Below are 23,886 nucleotides of genomic sequence, written 5' to 3'. Positions count from 1 at the left end.
ATAAGCAGGTATGGCCTGAATTTGTGTTAAACCTTTAAGTCTCAGCACTTCGTAGAGAAAATTGTTTACCAATTTTCTCTTAAATGTCTAAGTCTTACCACAGTTTCTCAGTTGAATTTTGATCTAGACTTTGACTGGGCCATTCTAACATCATTCTGAATATACCAAGATTGTATATATTCACAATCCTTCCTCTCCGGAAGTGAGAGTGCTGCCCACCACAAATGATGATCCGGGCGGAAACACATGCGCTAAATAATAAAACATAATTTAACAAAACTTTGAGGCAGATTCATTTTCCTCAAGGAATTTTAATAACCGAGGTACTTGAATCATTCAAGGAATCGTTACAGCCCTATTTGATGTAGCTATGAGGTAGCTACCCCAACAGAGGACGGCAGAAGGTTTGATTAAGTTTCACTTTGCCTGGTCTGTCGGTTTGATTGGGTGACCATTTCTTTGTAGGTTCACAGTTGTGTCATTCTCTATTCATTTTTGGCAGGCTGAATAGTAAAGCATGCCATGGATTTCAGATTTTCACGTAAAATTATGAATCAGTTTTTTCTCTTGTTTACCAAATATTTGTCTTTTTGTGTTGGTTATCAACATAAAATCTCACAAAAATACTTTGAAAGTTATGTCTGTACACGACAAAATGTAAAAAAAAAAAAAAAAACTTCAAGGACAGAAATCTGGTATCTAAAAGTAGAACAGAAGGCTTTTCTCAATGGCTTCATGGCTTTATCAAGACTTTAACCTACCATCTGCTCTAATTCATAATAGGAGAAGTGGCTAATCCAGTCACCTGTCAAGTCATTTTTATTTTTTACTTGCTTGCCCTTTAACAAACAGCCTAAAGGGATGCCTTTGTGGAACATCTGGTGTAACTGGGCCAAATCCTGCAATTATTATGATGGATTCTAGTTTAGCTTTTACAGCCTGAAGAGGCTATTTTTCATCCACTTTGAGCTCCTTAGGGTACAAGATATTGGTTAACAGCAGAAACCTCCAAAATTAAAATTTCACTTGGAACAAACTGTATTTTATGTTTTAAAGTCAGGAGTTGCCCTTACATTTTAAACCGTGGATATAAACAAAAAAAAAGACTTGGCATTCACTTCATCACAGATAAACTGTTATTGTAGGCCTAATCGCACCTTAATGAAAATTCCATTTCTATTTCCAGCAACAATCCAAAAATAACAGATAAATAAATAAATTTGGACCACTGTTGACAGTTTCAGAGCTGAATTATCTTTCAACACGTTAACAGCGGATGACAGCTGAAAACGGCCTGAGAATATTCATTTCACAGGAAACAGTGGGAGGTGGGAGGGTTTAATTCAGCCCCCACATCTCCAGAGATTCTCCATCTCAGAGCAGAGAAGCACCCCCAGCCCCCGGCCGTCCTGCTCGGCTTCTGGAAACCATTTCCATCTCTGAAAAAAAAGGGCCCGGTCGCCGCTACCTGGCCGGCCTTTGAGATGCTCTGTGTTGATTGGTACTGACAGAGTGCACTCATGTGGCATCACACATTCTGTAACCTCTCAGAGACAAAAAAGGAAAAAAAAATAGCACAAAAGGCAAGCTGAAGAGAGACTGAAATTGCTGGGAGGATGAAACTGAAGTAATGATGCAATCCACTGGAGAGACTCTGCTGGATAGTCTGAGTTATCAAGCGAGACGACTGCGAGCAGCTCACAGGTGTACGGGCGCACGCTCGGGGTCCTGGGTCTTTCTGTAATCCTGCACTCAGACGTATGAGCGATCACAGCGTCAGCTCTTACCTCCAGTCCATCTTCTCCACCAGGTACGCACATATCAGAAAGCCTGTCCGATTGAAGCCATGCGTGCAGTGCACTCCTTCAGGAGACAGAAAGATGTTTGAAAGAAAACAGCAAATTAAATGTGCGGAAGATGCAAACTTCTATGCAATCAGAGAAGTACACCTTGCAAAGCATCATGGTTAGAAATCGTTATTTATCTTTAGAGTCTTGATAAAATTCAATACAGAAAAAAAAAAAGAAAGAGCATGTTATCCCCTTTCTGTTTCTTGTCAACCTCTCTGAGATGAGTCCATGTTTTGAGAACTGGAGTGAATTGTCTCAGAGGGCTTTCTGACTTTATACCTACATCAAGAATCTGCCTCAAACCAGCTGCTGGACAAACACAGGAGACTCAAAGATTTAGGAAATGAGGCATGAACAGAAAATGCTAAAAAAAAAAAACAGTGAAAACAAACAAAAGCAGAGACATTTATCCCCCCACATGCACCAAATTTAAGAAACTAGTTCTTTTTCCCTTAGTGAGGTGTACAAAAGCTTCGAAATGAAATAAAATGAAAGTTGTCTGGACTAGAAGTTGTCCACGTTAGGAGGTCTGACTGGCCTTTATCAACCCAGCTGTTTCAATTGGACATGTGTTCTGCAGAGAAAGCCAACCCTGATTACCAGCTGGCTAAAGACAGGATGTTGTTGAGATGACGATCAGACACTCTGCTTCAGTGCTCAGGCTACTCGATTTACAAGGCAAGGCTGGATTTGGAGGCAAAAAGTCAATGAAGACAAAGTCGAGGTGTAAGAGAGCCCCCTGCTGCCAATAGCGTGAAACTGCATGTCTTCGCAGACTGATTAGGACATGGCAAGAATTATTTCTCAACTAAATGATTCCTTTTGTTGTTAATTACTTATTCAGACACTAATTGTTTTACTAAAATAAAAATGAAATAAGCCAATAATAATAAACGTTAAAAAAATGTAAGAATCTATGAAGGCACTACATAAAACAAAAGTCATAAAGCAATACAATAATAGCCCACACACTGACATTTTCAGTTGGGAAGAAAAAATAATTTAGACACCAACTGATGCTCCTTCACCCACAATCACCTACACAATGTTCACCAGGAGAGCTGTTTCTGTTCTAATGATAACTCCTACGCTTTATTACAAATGAATATAATATTGACTTCCACAGACAGCAAACTGTTTTGGTTTGTGTGTAAAATTCACCCACTCTCTTTACCACTAATGATGAAAAACTTCATCGGGGTGGCTTATTCTGCGTGGCTCTACAAACAGAACAGACCCCAATAAGAGCCTGATTGATGTGTGTGAACAAAAATGCAAGTAAAACATATGAAAAACATTGAAAGGATCATATTGTGTAGTAATGCTGCCCTCTGCTGTAAGCAAATGGTAGTGCTTCAAAATAACGCATCTTCTCCATAAACTAAAAAAAAACACTGTAGCCCTTAAGCCATATCTTTAATTTTCAAATTAACTTCAATTACCTTCTTGAACACGAATAATATAATGTCTACAAATATGCTAAAACAAAGTCTAGATTAAGTTTTTGTAAACTTTATTAAATGTACTGTAAACTGACGGATATTGCAATAAAAGTTTTCCCCAGAATCAAACTACTGAAGATGTTTAGAAATGCAATATAAACAAAATAAATAAAAATAAAGTAACACTGACACAAAACTGTTAAATTATGTGAAACTATACAATTACAATACAAGCAGCCACACTAAAAACTAAACTGAAAGAGTTTGAATGAAGATTGTAAATCTTTTCCCTTAACTGGAAAATAATTCTTGGAAACATAACAATTATAACAATTAGAGATGTGCCGATCAGGTTTTTTCCTGCCGATACCGATACCAATCACCCATGAGGGCCGATCACCGATACCGATCACCGATACCGATCACCGATACCGATCACATAATTATTATTATTTTTTTATTATCATAAACACTACCGGTTACATTATGTGGAAAAAGGAACCATGAATTCACCTTAATTTAGACAAAAACAAATTGTACTGCTATCGGTGATACTATCTTTAACAGACTGATAACATATGAAGGCTCTGAAGAGGCTAAATAATGCAAAGAGCCAAAATAAAACCTTGCCAAAAAAATTCAAGTATAAAACAACATTCAAAGGCAAATACAGGATCCATTACAATACACAATCCAGAGTTACTGAATGAAAACCTCCTGTTAGCACGGCGGCTAGCTGATTACTGCTAATTCTGAGTGGCTGTTTCTGACTGAACGGAGTAATTATGCAGAGCAGGGAGGAGATCGATTATTTTTTTAGAGATTATCTGTCTCATGTTAGGACAGCGAAAGTTATAACACGTATTTAAAATGTATTTTTTTAGGTTAGATGCTGCAGCTTTAAGCAGAGGTTCGGTGTGAGAGTCACTACCAGGTGGAGCAGAAGCGGCGCTCCGTCTGTCAAATATTACTACCTGTAGCGCGTAGCAGCGGTTCAACAGCGAGAGCAGAACCAGCGTCTTACATCGCAGCTCGAAGACTTAAATTATTTTGCGGATTATTTGTTTAGCTTTCTGACCGTCATGCTAATCCGGGTGAGTGTTTGTAGCTGTGCACTGCTTTACCTGCTATCTGATCCTCCACATGTCTTTTTTACTGCAGTGAGCCTCGATGTAGCCAAACTCTGTCAAGTATGGCATTGTTTTTATGTATTAGATTCGTTGTGTTGATGCATTTTGACCTGCTTCAATTTTCCGCCGCAACACGCAAACATCCCCATTCACTCAGTGCGTTATAGTTCCACATCGCTTAGGATTTGTTGCTGCGCGTTTGCKCAGTGTGAAGGAAAGAGGAGACCAGCTGCACAGGCAGGCTGCGAAATGATCGGTATCGGGAACAAGAGCCAATGATCGCCAATCACCGATCATGCACTTTTTCACGAAAATAAAAATTATGATCAGTGTTACGGCCAGTGGCCTTGTGTATGTTTTCTTTTCCTTTTTTTTGTACCATCAGCAGCTTCTAATCAAGTTGACTCCACTTGGAAGTGGATGCAGCCCTGCCTTCCAGTGCCACTCCCTGAGGCCTACAGCGATTGGCTCATCAATTACCAGCTACACCAATCCCTGAAGAGGCCTCCCCTTTAAAAACCAAGGACTTCCTGGGAGAAGGYGCGGCTGATTCTTTGCTTAGACAGCTTGCCACTTTGGGTGTTTGTTTTGTTTAGTTGACTGCTGTCAACTGACTTTGTGAACTTTGATAGCCCTGATCGCTGTTAGTTTTTGCCAGCTCTTGCTAGCTTGTCTTGTCCCTGTGAGGGATCTTTGAATCTCTGTTAGACATTTGTAGTTTGTTTTTGTTTAAATCTGTATGGAAAGTCCATTTTTGTTTGGTTAAGATATTGTTTTGTGGATTTTCTTATTTAGTACATTTTTTTTGTAAGTCCCTAACTTTTGATGTTAATTTTTACCTTTTTATTTTTTGTCAAAACCGTAATAAACTCCTAAATTGTAAAACCTTACCACCTAGGTTTCTTTAATGTTGCTTCCCTTTCCCCTGGCCGAGCCGGGTCGTAACAATCAGTGACCGATTGATCGGCACACCTCTAATAACAATCACAGCAAAAATCAAAACACCAAATAAAATGCATTTCTTTATGTACAGGTGACACCAGATATTTTTACATGCACCAAATAAATGGGCGTACAGCTATTTTTTTCTACCTGCCTAAAGTTAAATCAAAACAAACTCTTTTCTTTCAGGTCAGTAAGAATCAACAAAATTATTTATACCTGCTAAAGTAGAGAAATTAGAGAGAGAATAGGCCAGACATTTATTAATTAACACCTTCAAAATCACAAGCTTACATACATTGTTTTTTCTCAGTTTACGCTGGCATTGCCTTTCAACTGTGTAACGTTCTCTACTAGAAAGCTGACAGAAAAATAACCAAGAGAATGAATCACCAGAGATGGCTTACCGATCAGTTCTGTGGGATTCTTCTCTATGAAGTCCTCACAGAGCCTGATGAACACTGCAGTTGTCTCTTTAGAAGGGCATTCCCCGTGGCTTTAAACGCACAGAACAACAAACTCCAGCACATTAAGCACAGACAGAACACCAACACTTTTAACTGTTTAGATTTACAGTGAAATCTGCTCATACCCTTTGCACTGGAGCTTCAGATACTTAATTCCTTCTTTCTCAATGTCGTTGCGGTCATAAAAGCGAGTAGTGTTCGTCAAATCTACGAGCAAACCCATTTTCACCTGAGAAAAAGACAGAGACACCGTGAAGCAATGGGTTTCCTTCTCAATATCAGTGATTTTGTCTTTAGTAGTTTCCTTACTTTGAGACTTTTTAAATAGTTGGACAACATGCTCGGATGAAACCTGTTCTCCTCAGCGACTTGGTCATCATACCTAGGGCCCAACATCGTTTTCATAGGCAGGAATTTACCTAGGGAAAAAAATAGAGTTATTAAACCATTACCAATAAATGTTAAATCAGTAAAGTCACTTTTTGTGCAAAGATTTTTAATTAAGGCGTTATCTTGAACTACTATACTGATTTATCTTAGCTCAGCTTAAGTAGATTATCTCAACACTTTAATGTTCTTTCTTCCTCATTTCTTAATTGTCTTTGCTGTGACTTGTGTTGGGATATTTTAACTGCTTCTAATAGATAACCATCTGCTTCTGATGGTGTTTTTTTTTTTTTACTTTGGTGTTTCATCACCTTGTGAAAGTATTCTTTGGTTTTAGAGTAATATGTTAAATCAGATATTAAATATTTATTCTTTTTAGTTCAGGGTTCTTATGTATTATTCTTTTTAGAACTCCAGGTTTTATCACAATGTAATTGTAAATACAAAACATCCTTATGAATTTAGAAAGTCAGAAAGATGAGTAAGATATTTGTATTATTTTTTCTCATCTTCATTCTCAGGTTGTGAAGAAATACAAGGTTTTTGTTTTTTTTTACTTAGATTTACTTTCTCCAGATGGAGTGGTGGAGCAGATGGATATTCTACCACAAAACAACTCTATTACCACTGTCATATCATTAAATTAACAACTGATCATTGATTATTAATTGGATTAACTTCAATCAATTGCTTCTAACCCTAAAAGCCAGATTATTCTGACCACAGGGTGAAATTAAGATTTTGCGAGACACTATATCAAAAACCTTCTGGGATTCCACACCTGAGACAAATAGCAGAAACTGAAAATTGAAAGCTGTGTAGTGAAACGTTTCAGGGAAATGCGCTTGTGTGCACCTGTGTAATAAACGTTAACTGAATGTGTGTGTAAATAGCTGCAATTCTAGGCAGATGAGTTTCTGGCACTTCGTACAAGAACAGCACTGTCCATCGTGCACCATGCATAGCCCCGGTTTGTTTTGACACGTGATACTAGGAAGCTTGTAGACGGAAACAAAATGTTTAAAGCAACTTGTTCCCAATTGAAAAATGTTGCCCATGAATACTACTGTGGTTTAAAAGCACCACTGAAAGCCACTACATGCGTATTTAATCTGCACGCCCTTAAATGTGGCATGTGAGAAGCGTCACGCCAGACTTCATTCAATAAATCCGGAAAATTCAGTAGGTATACAAAAAACAACTAAATCCAAATGCAAATTTAAAACATATCAAGTTTATGTAATTCTGTAAGTGAGCTATGGAACTCGGCGGTAAAAATCTATCACTGGTTTATTTACCAAATATAGCTCTTTCACTTGGATAGCACTGTTCACTCACATTCATGTAAGCCTTCTAAGATAAACAATAACAAACTGAGACAGATAGTTTTTCTAAATTAACTTCAACTTTATTTTTAGAGAACGCAGCGAATCTAGCACTATCCACATGTTATTGGGCAAACAAGTTAATTCAGTTTACATAGCTTGCAGAAGATAACATTTTAAAAAAATAGCCCATATGTACGTAATATAGGTTATTTACCTGCCACAGGCTGCCCTCTCCTGGGACAGTTACGCCATCGAGGAGGGGGTCCAGTGTGCGACATGTTAAGAATAGACTTGTAAAAATAAGCAAAACCTTAAATAAGTACCGTCGGTCACAGACCTCTGATCTCGGATTAAGACTACACTCGAGCACCGCGGCTTCAAGGCCCAGTAGCTGCTAATTCAAAGGGATCAGCCAACAAGTTTAAGCCCGGGCAGCATTCCGACGGGCGGGAACGAATTTAAACACAACATGGGCTGTGAAGAGTCAATGCAGTGCACCACCCGAAAATTATTTCTCTCTTTCCAAGGTGTTTTCTTTCTTTTTAAATCCACATGGTAAGAAAAAGGCAAGCATTACTTCACTGGGTTAGCTTGTGCTAAATTACAGAGCCAAGCTCCTTCTTCTGAGTAATATCTGCGATTCAAGACAGATAAGCTGTAATGCTGCCACCTATTGATACATTTCAGAATGACATAAAGCACAGGCATGAGCACTAAAGCTAAAGCTTATGACTTCATGTGGAATTTTTCGATACATTCAATAATTAATACACTATATTGTTAAATTCATTCATTTTTATAAAAACATGTTAAGATTTTATTTAACTGTGGCTGACAGGGAAGCAATTTTGTTGTGCTTCACAATGGCAATAAAATTCATGAATCTAAACTGAAGGTGAGATTAAAAAAATGTATAACAACACAGCTAAAAGCAATTCATGGTCAATAATATTAAATACAACAGAATAAGGATGAAATGGAGTATGACTAAAAGAGGAAATGCTGTTTTAAAACAGATGTTATGCAAACAATATATAAGAAAGTTGCAACAAATACTAATTTGGATTTTAAAAAGAGAGAGAAGGATTTTTCCATGCATTGGTGGAGAATAGCTTGAACTTGGTGTACAGCTTACCCAATCGAATGTCAGTGGTATTTTTTAATTGCATCATAACGCATGCAGCACAGGAAATGTGAAATTAAACTAATAAATTAATATGGTTTTGCAGGCAGCAGAGTGCCACTGTTGACTTGCAGAAAACAGATCCTTGGTTCAGTGAATGGACATGTTTAACTATGTACTTTAAGAAATGAATTCATTAAGAATATGTTACTGGATAATGTCTAAGTTTTGAAGTAAGTTTTTCGCTATAGTGTGTTTTGACTATGACCGTAATTTCTTTCATGCCTAATTTTAATAACAGAAGTAGATACTCATGCATTTTTCTTCACGCATTCAAGTGAATAAAAAACTTGAACACGGTTAAACGTTTGTTCTCACAAACATTTAATCTCCCAGAAGAATTAATAAAACCTGTTTACATCACACCATAATATACAAAGCAACAAAATCACAGTAAATCAATATAAACAGTAGGAATGCCGATTCATTGTTTGTGTTTGTTTTGAAGTTTATGAAGACAGAAACCTAGCAACGCATACCACAGTGCAAAGCAGACAAAGGCTTCCCTCATGTCACTACCAGTATTGCCTGCTTGCTGTTTTGGAAATAACTGCAGAAAATGATTGTGGGAATCTCCGTCTAACTATCACAGATTATTGCAAACAAAAGGAGAACTGAAGTTTTCTGTTAGCAAAAACACATCTAGGACAATTTTTTGTTGTTGTTTGTTTTACTTTGTCCCATTCATGGTTATCGTTGTTTTTACATCTTCTTTATTGTTCATACTTTTTATACAGATCAAAATCACTTTGACATTCACATGCTCTATTACACAGTGATAAAAGAAACACAACTGTACAAGCTTATTTCTGTGGGAACAATTAGAAAACAACACAAAGTGTACAAAACCCCTGCCATGAGTTCAGGTTTCTGTAAAAAACATGACTTTAACAAATCATTTCAAAACATTTTTTGACATACAATATCTTATAGAATACTTTTTTTTATCATTATTTTTATTATAAAATATTCCGAAAAAGCTGCCATTACCTTGTTACATAATTGTTTTCACTGGTAAACCAACACACCTTTGTTGAAATCACATCTGTCATTAAATATGGTGAATCTCATTAACCCAAAATAAAGTCCAATTGAAGTGATGGTAGTCCCAGATATTGTGAGGAAAATAGGCGACAACAATGGCATTAAACTTGGACATTTCTCCAAAATTCATGAAAAAAAACTGGTCAGGCAACTTGCACAGCAACACTGAAGAAACTGTAGGAATTTCAAACAGAGAACAGTTGTGTTATATGTAACAGCAATCTTCTGTGTCCATATACCTGAACTAGGGCGTGTGCAATGGCCACTAGACAGAGGTCCTTTCTCCCAGAAAACACAGTGGAGTTACATTTTTCAACGTCATAGTGAAGCCATCTGGATCAATACCGAAGAAAAGATGGTTTTCATGAAAATCTGTGAGGTCACCTAAAAAGAGCCTTTCAATCTTAAAGATTTGGGGATCCTTTGCCAGGCAAAATGTCAAATATTATAGACCATTATAGAGTTTGCACTTGAACTGTAAAGGATAAATTTACTTGGAATGTTGGGGGTTTTTTTGTTGTTTTTTTTATAACAAGCCTAGCATTTTAAAAGAGGCGTTTGCATTTTTGAGAATCTGTACTCTCTTATATCATGCAATCAACATGCTGTGTGTTCTTTAATAATACAGTCTATGACACATAGTTTGTCTGTACAGTAAACAGTCTACAAAACATGTTCTGAGAACTTCATTTTACAAACACGTTCTTGCTATAGATTTGCTTTAAGACCATAAAGCAGTTGCAAGAAGGACATAATGAAAACGTCTTGAGAAAAACCAGGTCGCCATGCTGTAAAGAAAAACAGGCCATATGTTTTCAACTCATGCTGCTTCACTGTAGGCAACAATCTTTCCGCATGTTGTCACTGAACATCTGTACTGAGTGACTCATCTTGACTTCACCTTGTGTTTTGTTGCCATGACGATCACCTAACATCGTTTTGTTCAAACATGTTCAAGCTTATGTATAAACTCTTCGTCTGAGTCTTTTCCTGTTTTTTGCCCAAGTCAGTCTTGGATGGCTTTTCCACTTGTGGCAACAGAGGCTCTGCGTTGTCCTGACTGCGATATGGGCTGCTCTGTGAGGAAGAAAACACCATTGATCCTTCTGGAGAAGACAGGAGCTGTGTCTCTGAGGTTTCGGAGAACCTCTCTTCCGGTTCGTTCTCTTGTAGAGAGCTAAATGATGGGTCGCAGTCGTTACCATTACGGACTGGAGTGAGTGGCGCCCCTCGGTTTCTTTGAGTTTCTTCTGTGACAACTTGGTTTTCAATTTGATCTGTGGGTGGCTGGAAGAACCCCTCCACCTGAAACAGACATACAAAGCATGAACAATGAGATGCTTTCTGTTGTTTTTTTCAACTGGAAGATGTTCATGCAAGTCAGCAAAACTCAGTAGCAAACCTAAAGGAAGTCAGGGGCCTGATCTGCTTTGTTGCAGATCCAGACAAAAGTTATTTATAACAAAACAATGTTCCGCATTGAATTAAATCAGCTCCACATCTGGATCTGTACACAGTCCAACGTCTTTGGCAATCACTATTGAACTAAGGCAGGATTTAAAAAGGTTTTCCAAGGAGAGAAACTTAAGTTTATCTTTTTTGGAGATCATTTCTAGCTTTTGGTTGGAACGGCTGCACAAGTACACAGCCCACATCAGGTGGATGGGGGGAGAGGTAGTTCCTGAACAACGGAGAGCTAAATGGTGGAGCCTGGAGGTATCTATGCAACTGCTTCATACAAATTACTACAAATGGACAGTAGATCTACTTCTAAAAAAAGTTTTCAGTGTTGTAGCTGAAACTGAAAAGGAGGAAGAGTTTGGAGATTTTCAGTGATTCCCACTTTGGCTTCCAAATCCACAGCTAGGATTTCATAAGGTCCACTTCAGAAATTAAAGCAGTTTGCAAAAATGATATATTTATGCTTTGACTTTACCAGAGATAATAAAATAGTATGCACAAAAGACAAATACAATATCCTGGCAGCTGATCCTGTTGTAAATAACCTCCCATTTAATTCCCTTGCTTGGACCCATAATCAGAATTATGGGTCCATGTTTTAAAGTCTCTATATGTTTTGAGGGCTGGAAAGTTTTGTAACCAGAGTATTATGTTACATTATAGATGAGTTTGTGCACTGAAAAAACATGTGGTCAGGAAGTGTAGCTTTTGTCACAAAGCCTCAATATTATTCAAACATAACTTGCGTCATGAGGCAAGTTAGAACAACCAAAATCTGCAAATAATGTTCACAGTTGAAACCAGATATTTACACCCATTGAATGAAATCTGATGGGTGTCTGACATCACATTTGACCAACGTTTCTAGTTTTACGTCAGATAGGATTACCAAAATAATTACTATTTTCTCAGAACTAACGTAACGTGAGAAAATTTTTATCATTTGTTCGATGTCAGAAGTTTAAGAAAACCCACATGGAAATGTTATCTCTCTGTGTTCTTCTGATTTTATTCTCGTTTTGATTTTAGTAAAGAAACACTTCGGGATGGTTTTAAGGCAACAGCTCAAACACTATTTCCTTATGTGACATTGTGGGAAATTGAAAAAAAAAAAAAATCAGAACTAAACATCTTTTGAAGACACTCATCCACTTAGGCTGAATGCCACTCAGCAAGGAAGAAGCAATTCAGTCATAAGAAACGTCAGACTTGCATATGCACTCAGGGAAAAGATCTTGATTATTTTGGAAACATGTCCTGTGGTCTGATGAAACCAAAACTGGTACAATTAGTCATACTGACAGCTGTTACATTTGAAGAGAAAAAGGAAGAAGCTTACAAAACTAAGAACATCAACCCAACAATGAAGGACAGCAGCAGTTGTGTGATACGGTGTGGGTGTTTAGCTGCAGGAGGGAGCGTTGCACTTCTACTAAAGCAATCACACCACAGGGAATCAACAGGATGAGGAAGCACAAACGCAACATTTCAAAACTGGTTTTAAATGAGTACAACGAAGTCTTTATCTTAGTCCCATAGGACGTTTGTGGACAGGACAGAGCTGAGGTGTTTCCAAGAAAAATGGCCTAGAAATTTATTTCAGTTCCTCCACTTCTGTGAAGAGGAATGTGCTAAAATTTCCAGCAAGTTATTGTGCAAAAGCTAGAGGAAGCATATCAGAAAGCATCTGAGCCAAGTTATTAAGTCTGAAAATGTATGTAAACTTCTGACTAAAACTAGAAAAAAAGGAAAAATCTCTATAATTAATTTCTTACTTATTACTTTTGGGATTTAGCATCTAGAAGTACTTTTGGTAAACCTAATAAAGAGTCTAGTCTCATATAATGTTAGGATTTTTTACTGTATTATATGTAAATGACTAGTTCCAACTTTAAGTACTGGTGTAAATGTGATATGTTCTCATGGCATAATATATTATGTGTTTTTAAGACATAGATCGTGACTAATTACTCAAAAATTTTGGCCAACTTTTTATCCACAGAATTGCATCATTTTACACTGAGGCCTGTGTGCAAACCCTGTGGTTGGCTTACATGCAGGAATAAGCCTCAACCTCATCTACATTGCGGTCATGTTCTTTTTAACGAGAACAAACAGTTTCCTGAAAATGCATCCAAACACGTTGGCTTTGTTCACAGAAATGTCATGTTTAATATGGAAACTGAATCCTGGATCAGCTCAAATTTTAGAGCAAATTTGGTTAAATCTGTCTATTTTCTAAGTTCGCTGTCTGTTGATGTAAATCACACTTTATCACTCTGGCAAACAGCATTTAAAAATGCATCAAATGATATGTAGTTTTACCCCCCTTCCAGGACCTCCGCCTTCTGATTGAGTTGTCACCACTCTGTCAGTTTGAGGTTTAAAGACAGGTTTCAGCTTTACACCTATTAATTAGGTGGAGTTTTGCAAGCACCCGTTTGTTTTTTACTAGCAATCTTGTCTGCACGGAGAAAACAGGAACTTTTCATCCAGATTTTCTTGGCTGGATGACAAACTCTGAATTTACAACCACATACTCTTTGATCAGTTACGACATTTACAGGCTTGAAATTTTAGCGACTGTAGTTTGAAGCCTGCATTTGCTACGACCCTGGAAATATTGGACAATGTTTGGGAAGTTTTTTAATTAACAATATGTTTACTTGGTGTAGGATGATTGATGACATCTTGTTTGGGAATGCCCTTACAATTTTTTTGCAAAACCAACAGTAAAGATTTAATTGGCATTCTAACTTAGGGAGCAGTATATCTAGTATGAGTGGTCACATTTATGTGGTCACTCATACTAGATGTGTCATTGACTGCACCATAAACCCAATAAAGTAACTCAACACATGACCACAGAAAAGTTAGCAGAAGATGTTTTATGACTTCATTGATGTTAATTTGCATGCATGCCATCTCACTTTATCATAATTTATATTAAAATTACCTTTTCATGACTCTGCGTCAGCCACTTCGCCACAGTACTGAGACGAGGATTTGGCACAGGCTTGTCATTAAATTTCTTCCACCTAAAAATCAAATTTACAATGATTACATTTTTGTTTTCCAGATGAACAACCAGAAATAGAAATGGCCAGGAAAAGTCAAGGAGTGGAACTTACTGAATGGCACAGGTCAACCCAATAGACAGCACAAGAAAGACAAGAATGAATCCACAGATGGTTAGAGCGTTAACAAGCCTGGGATCTGTAGATTATAACAGACATGTATTACGCTAAAATTTGTCATGGCTTCAAGAAAAAGAAATCATTTTTACTGGAAATGATTGCCATATTTGGTGGTCATAACTTCACACCACATCCACTAAGAGAAACTTAGTGGAAAGTTATAAAGTTAAAAAACATCCCAAAATTTGCTTGCCTAATTCACTTTCACTAAAAACAAAATTAACAATCCAGTTTTTAACATTTTTACCCCCATAATGAAAGAAGTATAAAATAAAACATTAAAAAAAGTAAAATCAGTGATGCTTTAGTATATTTGCTTGGTTTTCTAAATAAAGATGTGTATTTTTGAGTTTTTAGTTTGAGCACATTCAAGACTCATGACTATTTAACTGATGCAGATTGTGTTGGGTTGTTGTGAATTTAATTGGCTTGGAGTAGAATGACAAGGTGAAGGAAAAGATTTAAATATAGTTCATGACCTAAATGACCATAAGTCCATTATTTTATGTTTTTTTTTATTTGTTTGCTATTTATTTATAAAATGTCAATTGTTCCTGACAAAATCTATGTCCTCAAAATAAGATTCCTGCCACACATGACACTGGTGATCTCACATTAGGCATAGAGCAACTGATCAAAGTTCTTTTATGTTGATATGTCTATTTTTATCTCTATTTGCATGATTGTTCACATTTCTATTAAAATATTTGTACTTGTAACCATCCAAAAGTAGCTTGCCTACAATAGCGATTGCTTATTTTAGCTCATCACCTCAGCTATTGTGTTTCTTGCTATGGCATTGACCCAAGTACACACAAAGCAGAGCTGGCTTGATTTTTCTGTTTGATGCGTATTGTGTTTTGTGAAATCCTGCAATAAAAAGCAATATTTCATTGCCCACCTGTGTTCTCGTTGTCAGTGTACACTTGGTAGTGAAAAATATGTCACTGTGTCTTTAAGAATGTTCTGCAATTTATAGTTATGCTTTGCTAAATTTAATATGTGCAAGTTAATTGTATTAGCAAAAGTATAAAACTGTTCTATATTTCTAATAATTAAACTTTTATGCCAACTTTTGTTAAAAAAAAAAAAATACCATAGAGCATTGAGAAACTTGAAATGGATTAAATATAAACAAGGCGGTGCAAGAAATGTAGGGACTGATAAAAGGGAGCTCCTTTCATAAGACAATGGAAATTCCATCCATCCATCCATTTTCTTACACCCTTGTCCCTTAGTGGGGTCGGGAGGGTTGCCGGTGCCCATCTCCAACCAACATTCCGGGCGAGAGGCAGGGTACACCCAGGACAGGTCGCCAGTCTGTCGCAGGGCAACACAGAGACACACAGGACAAACAACCATGCACACACACACTCACACCCAGGGGCTATTTAGACAGACCAATTAACCTGACAGTCATGTTTTTGGACTGTGGGAGGAAACCGGAGTACCCGGAGAAAACCCACGCATGCACAGGGAGAACATGCAATGCAAACTCCATGCAGAAAGACAGGGGTCGGGAATCGAACCCAGAACCTTCTTGCTGCAAGGCAACAGCTCTACCAACTGCGCCACTGTGCAGCCACAATGGAAATTATCATAGCTAAATGTCTAGATTTAAAAAAATCCTCTACAACTCTCAATAAAATGTGACGCATCAAATGAAAAGTGAATTTAAAGAATGACAGTAAAATGTAGCAACAGTTACAGGTGTCTAATCCGCCTTGACAAGCAAAAACAGGAAAACCCTTTCCCTTCCAGGCTTTCAGGAAGGAATTCAGCGAGTGAAGCCAAGAAAAACACGACCAGCTGCCAAACTCCTTCAAGAGTCATCTTGAGGGGAAAATAACACACACCTTCAGGTGATTAATCTCAGCCTGACAACGCCGTGTCCAGATTTTTCAACTCTTTAATGCAGATGTAATCATTTAGATCCCCCTTTTATGATCATGGTATGGGTTAACAAGCTGAGGGTGTGGATGTTGAAGCTTTCTTCTGTTTTTGTTGCGATTCTTTACATGTGAGGGCTAGAAATAAATTCTGAACTGCGATTCAACTTTGCATTTCAACATATGAGCGTAGAACCTGTCACATGTTCTTCTGTTGCAAAGATGCAATTCAAGTAACAGTCTTTTAGCAAATTAGTTAATATATTCTTTTCCTTGAGTAGCTTCTTAAATAATACTCACCAAATTTATTTGTTATGAAATACACCGTGCTGCTCATGTCAGTCTCATTGTCGCCTGTGGCCTCAACCCTGACATTGTAGTGGGTTTTTGGTTTCAGGTCCTTCAACCAGACTCCATTTTCACTACCACTCACAGAAACATCTAGAAGAAAACCATTCTGTTATGGTCATGAGTGTTGTCTTTAAAAAAAGATGTGAAAACATTGGGGGTAACTTACTCTGCTGGAGTCCCTGTGCTTCATAAAAGATTGTGTAAGTATCAACATCACTGCATGTGTACTGTGACTTCATGTACCACTTCACAAAGGCACTTTTATCGTCAACATCCTCAACTTTGACAGCAATGTGCTCTGGAACTGCAGGAATAACATTTTCAAAACCGTCAATAACCTCAAAAACAACGTGATCCCTCTGCAACTTGGAAAGAGAAGCTGCGGTGGCGGTGGGGGTATGTAAATACTTGAGCTTGGATGAATTTAAAAAGTCAAAAGTAAATACTTTTTCAGTGATTGGGGTTTAATTTTGAGTAATTATTACATCTTGAATCTCTCAGTGAAGACCCAACCTAACATTAATTCTGGTGATGAGTGTATGCAAACTTCTTAGTGGTATAAATCGCATATGTATGTTTATTTTGTGTTAATGAAAAATTCATTTGATTTTTACCTCCTATACTGGAGCAGAACGGATTTGCGTGGATGCTGTGCCCTGTGATATCGTTGAAGAGAGGCGTTACTGTAATGCTATATGGTGTTCTGTGCAACAGGCCTGCAAAAATAGAAAAAAAATATATATATATATATAAATTGACACTGAAACGACAAGAAAATGTCGCAACACCTTTAAGGTACATTTGATGACCAAGTAAAGCTGGAAAAATGAGTTTAAAAAAAGTGAAACAAAATAAAATAAAATTACAACATAATACATATTTATCAGTGCAATGAAAACAAATGGCTTATAATATGAGTCATGCAGGAAGAGACTAGATTTTCTTGTAAAAACATCATCTCATGAATATCAAAGTCAATCTTCTCAATAAGCCTATCTAAATTGATCAAATCTTCCATGGAAATGCATTATGTAACAGCTTTTAATATGAAATTCCACTAATGAGTCCATTATATTCTTCACTAAGTCGATAATAGATACGCCATCAACCGATGTTTTGATAAATGGGAGGATGGATCGCTTACACACTTTGTCCTTAACACACACTCTAACCTACCAAACAGAGTTGCATTAGTGAATGTGGTCTCCTTCCAGGCGTACTGACGTCCATCGTGTGTCCAGTCAATTATGTAACTACTGATGGGTTTCTCTGACACGTTCCAGCTGACCTGAATAACGCCTTTCATTCTATGTTTTGTTGTTTTGATGCTCCAAACTTGAGGAAGGCCCGCTGATGATATGAAGAGAGAAACAGCCAACAAGTCAAGAGACAGGATAAAAATCTTGTTGTTGTTTAAAATGTCTACATGAAGCAGTAAAACTGACCGTCTCCAACGGCTGGAACATAAACCGAGTCGAGCAGTGCGCCGCTGTCGGAAACGGTGAGATATAATCTGTGTGAACGGTGGTCCACGTCGACATCACAAGATGAGCTGCCACATGAAGTATAGGTGTAATTTCCTGTGGTTGTGTTGTCGTTGTAGGCAACCTGTTTTACTGTGAATGCCTCTCTACATGTTGAAGGAATACCCTGGTTTAGAAAGAAGCACGAAATGTTAGACAATAATCCACTTCCAACAAATATTCTCAAAACATTTTTGCTCCTTTCTGTACCTTCCACATGAGATGAACTTTTCTCTTTCCGTTTTTTCCCGGCTCAGCCACCTTTCTCCAAAGTCGCATCCTGATGCGGCTCCCTAAAAACGGTTCGTATAAGTTTGAAATTAATCACGCTTCAACAGACAGGCAAATGCAGAATTTATGCTGGATTATTTTCATCTCGAGCCGAGAAAAGAGAAAGCCGACGTTCACACCTTGAACTAAGTCCAAAACCACCTTGTTGTCATAGCAGCAGCTGTAAAAAAAACTGCAATCATGCCTTGAATCACTGTAAAGCCAATGCCTTTCCAAGAAGTGACTGCAGAATGAAAACGTGGAATGCAAACACATCCTTAGAAGCGTTTAACCTCAACATCTGTGGCCAAACTATGTGGTGTAGAACCAAATCTGTTGACATTCAACAGGTTTGCGGCTTTGTCAGCATTATGAATGTGAAATTTGGCAGGATTTAAAACTCAAGTGACAAATTTCTGCAGTCAAGTCTGATCCTGTGACTTGAGTTTGACTAATTACATGAACACTTTAAAGACGGTTTGGAAAACAAATACATGAATGATTTATGTACAGTGCAATCCAGACATTTGCACACCCCTTTTTTTAACCATACCACACAGTAGCTCAACTATGAAATAGTTGTGCATAATTGTGAAGTGAAAGAAAATGTATCCTTTGTACACATCCTTTGCTGCAATTACAGCTGCAAGTTTTATGGGGTACGTCTCTCCACCGACTTTGCACTTCTAGATACTGAGACAGGAATTTACAAAACATTGCAATCTTCTCCTTTTTCGCTTTCATTATTTTTGCTTTCATTCTGCCCAGGATTCACAAAGTAGACTGCAATCTGTACGTATTTCAGGCACAAGTGTCTGGGGGAATGGTTTCTACATTATGTGGCATCATATCCCTTTTTTGTAAAGCCAACAGATATGTATGATTTTTTTCTCTTTTTATCCTACTTTTACAAGAATGTTTATCAGATCATATTGTCTCTGCACAATCCACAAATATCCAAAACATTTGGACTTTAGCAGTTATTTGTTCCAGTTGTAATTTACGTACATAAATAATGCCTCATTGCACTTTGGGCACAGAGACACAGACACTGTTTGCTTGATGAAGTTACTTTACAAACAAATCAGCTTTTGCATCTGGTTTCAGAATTGGATATGAACTCGGGTTTGAATCTGTTGCTAAAATTTTTTCATGTTTTTCTTTGCTGATGTTCTTAACTTGTTTCATGTATTTAAATATTGCTCTTACTGCTCAGTTTGGTGAGAGCAGTCTTCTCCGGGCTCCACTCGCTCCAAAGTCCCCTTTCAGAGGCACATCGGACTGAAACGTTGTAGTTAATGCAGGATTCCACTTCCTCAATAGTGGCAGTGAAATCTGATTGATTTGTCCACAAAACCTACAGCAGAAAAAGAAATTATATCGTTTGGTGAGACAAAACGGCTACAAAAATGGCTAAATCTTAGAAGCTCAAAGCTGTAAATGATGTTAAACATTTATTAATCAACACTTTAGTTATTTGGTTCGTTTATAGTCTATGCATTTAGCTTGTTATTGCTTGTCAGCATTTTTAGGAAATAAATGCTGTGAAAGCTAAGAAAGCATTAATTGTGTTAAAAGGTATTTTTGCTACTTTTCATCTGTAAGTTGTAGAATACAAAGCAGTACATTGAAAATTATGTTTTCTAAGGTTATCTGTCTTTGATTACAAAATTAGTTTGATGACATGAGTATGATATAGCTGTGACAAAAAAGTAACAAGCAGAAAAAAAACAGTTTTTAATCTACTGTACATACAACTAAAATAAATATTTCTGTAAGGAATTAGTCAGAAATCATCACAGATTCCATAAAAAGACAAAGTGTTCTTTTCTTTTTTTTTTTTTTTTTTTTACCTCTGGGGCTTTGTCAGGCTCTGATGTCTGAAACAAACAAGACAGAAAATGTCTAAATGAGAAAAAAACTGGTACTTTTGAAAAACATTTTCAAAACCAAACGCAGCTACGTGTTTCCAAAATGTATATTTGCATAGTCAATTACATATGCGGACAACCCTGCAGTACGCGCAGCAGATGGCTTCTGCTCGCTGCAAGTGGGAAACAGGACCTAGCACCTAGGTTCTAGCTTTTAATGTGGGAAAAGTAGTCCCAGTTAACCAAATTACCCTTCAGTTCAACAGGGTTTCATGAATCTTTTGTGACGCTTCAATTAAATTAAAACATTTATCACCAGCATGAACACGTTCACATCAAATAAATGCATTGTGTCGACACATCTTCAACTTCTTCTATTGCACTTTTCAACACTTTGTCCCCATAATGGGGACACATCCGCATATTACCAACACCAGCGGAGCTAATTTATTTCAACCTCCCTTTAACCACAATGTTGTAAGATCCGTAAAGTAGAAATGAACAAATATTAATAATTTGCCTAAAATGTAACAAATGAGTAACTTCACATATAACTAACTGTAAAAGCTTTGTTTTCAGTTTTTGTTTGCTTCATTTGGCACCCAAGAAACTATTCAATGGTCTTATTACTTTGTGAAGACCATTTATTTTATTATTTGGCCGCAAATAACTGCATTACTGAATTCAGATGTCAGATGTCAGAGCCAAAACCAAATTCTACCTACCGATCCACAGTGATAATCACTAAGTAGATTTCAATTTTTCATTGAAATCAGTCAGTCTTTCTGGTGTTATGAAATCTTCTAGCTATGCTTTTCATATCACCATTTTGAAGAGTTCATGTTTGCTTCCCTATTGTCCCTGCACCCCCCCCACACACACACGCACGCACGCACGCACGCACACACACACACAATTGTGTACTTCCTACCTTGTAGTATTTGACTTGACAACGGGGTTCGTCAATTGTCCACTTTACTGACAGGTGCTCTGACGAGGGAGTTATCTTCAAATTCTTTGGAGGATTAATTTTCGCTGAGGAAACATGTAGTAATCATCACGACACAAAAAATCATTAGGATAAACAGATGCATATTTGTGAAACTTTTAATTTGTGGTACTTACTTATGCTATGTGGATCAAACACGTAGGGGTCAGAGTCCGTCTCCCCGTATTGAGTTTTTGCTCTGACTTTAATCGTGTATAGTTTAGAGAAGTACATATAAGCAACTATATCATCTGCCAAATGTGTGCAATTGTGTGTGCAGCTCGCTACTTGTGACTTGCAGATTTCGTTCGAGGAATTGCTACAGAAAGAAAAAAAATATGTTTTAATAATTAATAATTTAATAATTCAACAGCATTTAATTGGCTAAATGAAGACGTGCTTAACATACTTAAGTATGGTGTAGTTTGCCGTTTGTAGAGGATCCATACGATGCTTCCAAGAACATGTGAAGAGCTTAGGCACGCTGTTGGGCTTATTTACATCATAATGCAAGACACATGTGATATTTTTAGGCTTTGCTGCAAAGAAAAAAAACACGTTAAAGACTGTAATGTCATGGCAGGAATGACAAGCAATACTAATCAATGAAATATAGAAGTTTTTACAATATGTCCTTATAGTGACGCCTCCCAAGAGCTGATTCCCATAAGAGCTGTGACACTGCACAGCTGCGCTTGATTGAGTGAAGTTTCTCAGTGACAAGACAGTGTGTGTTGCGTTTATAGTTTTTGACAGGCTTTCATTTATGTGTTCTCCGTTCAGTGTCCAGAAGATTTTGCCGTGATTTGAACAGGACGTTTGGCACACTAGCTCAACACTGGAGTCCTCTACTACATGCAGATCTTTAGGGGAAACGTCACAGATCACATGCTGGCCTGCAGGAAATAAAAATGGAAGAAAAAGTTCACTCATTGTCATGATTCCCATGAACTCTTTAGTTGTTTGCACTAAGTCTCACTGTGTGTTTTTGAAGGTTTTGAATCATTTCTTGACTTTTCTTTGAGTTTGAATATTATATTTTGAATCCCTACTTGTTTATCTCACCCTGGATTTAATCAGTCTCCTTTGTTTTGAAAATTGTTGGTCTAAATCAGAGCAAAACACATTCATGTTTACTGTGGTAACAGGAAAAAACGTGAACAAGCCCAACTGATGGGAAGACTTTTGCAAATCACTGTGTTACATCAACAACATATGAAATACTAATTAAACATTGGCTACACCAATTCCTAATTCTGGATCAATACCAAAACCTCCCCAGTCAAATACATTATCGGTAATAATTGCAGAAATTAACAATAAAAACAAAAATTTCTATAAGTAGTCACTGTAACTGAGCTTATACTTTTATAAAACCTAATCATTCTCTAAGTAATTAGTGTAACTAAGCTCATAATTTGATTTACACGACAGTTTTTATTTGTACACCTTCTTTGCACTCAGATTTGCTTGACTCAAAGACAAATTATTTGAAATGTGACTCTGCCTTTCACTTTCATTTGAGTTCTTAAGATGGAGCTTTGTTCCTGGCTTCTGGGAAACGATACAGAGTAACCCTCAGGGGATTTACATCGAGATAGAAATCTGCTAGATTCTACGACAGAAAACAATAATATGAGCGGAGACAAAAAAAAAAACTCCAGTCCACCATCCCTTTGTGTGAAGTTTCTTTTCCTACTTTTCTGACCTTTGTGTTTACTCCTGGTCAGCTGCCAATAGCAATGGAAAAAGCAGCTTCATTCGTTTTTGGAATATAAGAGTTTGCGTGGATCATTTCCAGTTCAAGTGACTCAACTTTGTCTGTTGCAGCTCCATGAGCAAATCCCCTGCAGCCCCTATATTAATATTCAAGCCTCTAGAAAGTTTAAATATTTGTCATGTTATAACCAGGCTTCAATGTATCTTATTGGGATTTCACATGAAAAAAAACCCCCAACAACAAAAGGCAGCCGATCCTTGTGAAATAAACAAAAAATATAAAAACGTATAGTGTGGATTTACCCCCTATTAATCTGATGCCTCTGAATAAAATGAATTGCAAATTCAAACTGAAGTCACATGATTAATAAATAGTGTCCAGGCCTCAAAGAACCAGACAGCTCAGAGATGAAGTTGTGGAAATCTTAAAGCAGAGTTAGCTTACAAAATAATATGTAAAAGCGCTGCTGTTAAGAGACGAGCACAGCTTGGAGACGCAACCCCCCAAAAAGCTTCACAGCAGTTTTGCCAAGAACCCGAGTCAGACACTGACTCAATATGTATCACCCTTTGAGATTTTCATTTGAAAAAATATTTCTAAACTACAAGTGATCAAGATTTTCACTCCACTTCAGATTATGAGTATTGCAGCTATGAAATCATAAAAAAAAAAAAAATCATAAAATGTGAAGGAGCATGAATACTGGCAGGCAGCTTAGAATGAGATGCAGCTGGTAGATATTTCTTTGTAAAAACGCCAGCACACACACACACACACACACACACACACACACACACACACACACACACACACACACACACACACACACACACACACACACAC

The 23,886-nt window shown here is 37.3% G+C and overlaps 2 protein-coding genes across 3 annotated transcripts in view; both read right to left on the bottom strand.

Moving 5' to 3' along the window:
- The window catches only part of rngtt (RNA guanylyltransferase and 5'-phosphatase), an 88,245-nt gene extending 80,062 nt beyond the window's left edge, over positions 1–8,183 (bottom strand). The window contains exons 1-5 of the mRNA XM_008397448.2: positions 7,761–8,183; positions 6,141–6,250; positions 5,957–6,060; positions 5,772–5,860; positions 1,788–1,863 (exon numbers count right to left, since the gene is read on the bottom strand). Of these exons, the coding sequence (XP_008395670.1) occupies positions 1,788–1,863; positions 5,772–5,860; positions 5,957–6,060; positions 6,141–6,250; positions 7,761–7,824 (443 nt within the window). The 5' untranslated portion in view covers positions 7,825–8,183. The remainder of the gene's footprint in view (positions 1–1,787; positions 1,864–5,771; positions 5,861–5,956; positions 6,061–6,140; positions 6,251–7,760) is intronic.
- An 855-nt stretch (positions 8,184–9,038) lies between these two features.
- LOC103457372 (interleukin-6 receptor subunit beta-like) overlaps positions 9,039–23,886 on the bottom strand; it is a 15,681-nt gene continuing 833 nt past the window's right edge. The window contains exons 2-16 of one of the 2 annotated variants that reach the window (XM_008397450.2): positions 21,950–22,219; positions 21,733–21,862; positions 21,461–21,642; positions 21,267–21,370; positions 20,318–20,344; positions 19,674–19,821; positions 18,405–18,487; positions 18,117–18,321; positions 17,848–18,021; positions 17,286–17,387; positions 16,838–16,975; positions 16,621–16,761; positions 14,366–14,450; positions 14,191–14,272; positions 9,039–11,078 (exon numbers count right to left, since the gene is read on the bottom strand). In XM_008397450.2, the coding sequence (XP_008395672.1) occupies positions 10,698–11,078; positions 14,191–14,272; positions 14,366–14,450; positions 16,621–16,761; positions 16,838–16,975; positions 17,286–17,387; positions 17,848–18,021; positions 18,117–18,321; positions 18,405–18,487; positions 19,674–19,821; positions 20,318–20,344; positions 21,267–21,370; positions 21,461–21,642; positions 21,733–21,862; positions 21,950–22,219 (2,252 nt within the window). In that variant the 3' untranslated portion in view covers positions 9,039–10,697. Of the gene's footprint in view, positions 11,079–14,190; positions 14,273–14,365; positions 14,451–16,620; positions 16,762–16,837; positions 16,976–17,285; positions 17,388–17,847; positions 18,022–18,116; positions 18,322–18,404; positions 18,488–19,673; positions 19,822–20,317; positions 20,345–21,266; positions 21,371–21,460; positions 21,643–21,732; positions 22,220–23,886 lie in introns of both variants that reach the window. The other variant, XM_008397449.2, reaches the window with a different exon arrangement.

This window comes from Poecilia reticulata, linkage group LG21, assembly GCF_000633615.1.
Source record: "Poecilia reticulata strain Guanapo linkage group LG21, Guppy_female_1.0+MT, whole genome shotgun sequence".
Lineage (NCBI taxonomy): Eukaryota > Metazoa > Chordata > Actinopteri > Cyprinodontiformes > Poeciliidae > Poecilia > Poecilia reticulata.
The sequence above is the reverse complement of the archived record's forward strand: the minus strand, read 5'-3'. Positions and strand labels throughout refer to the sequence as shown.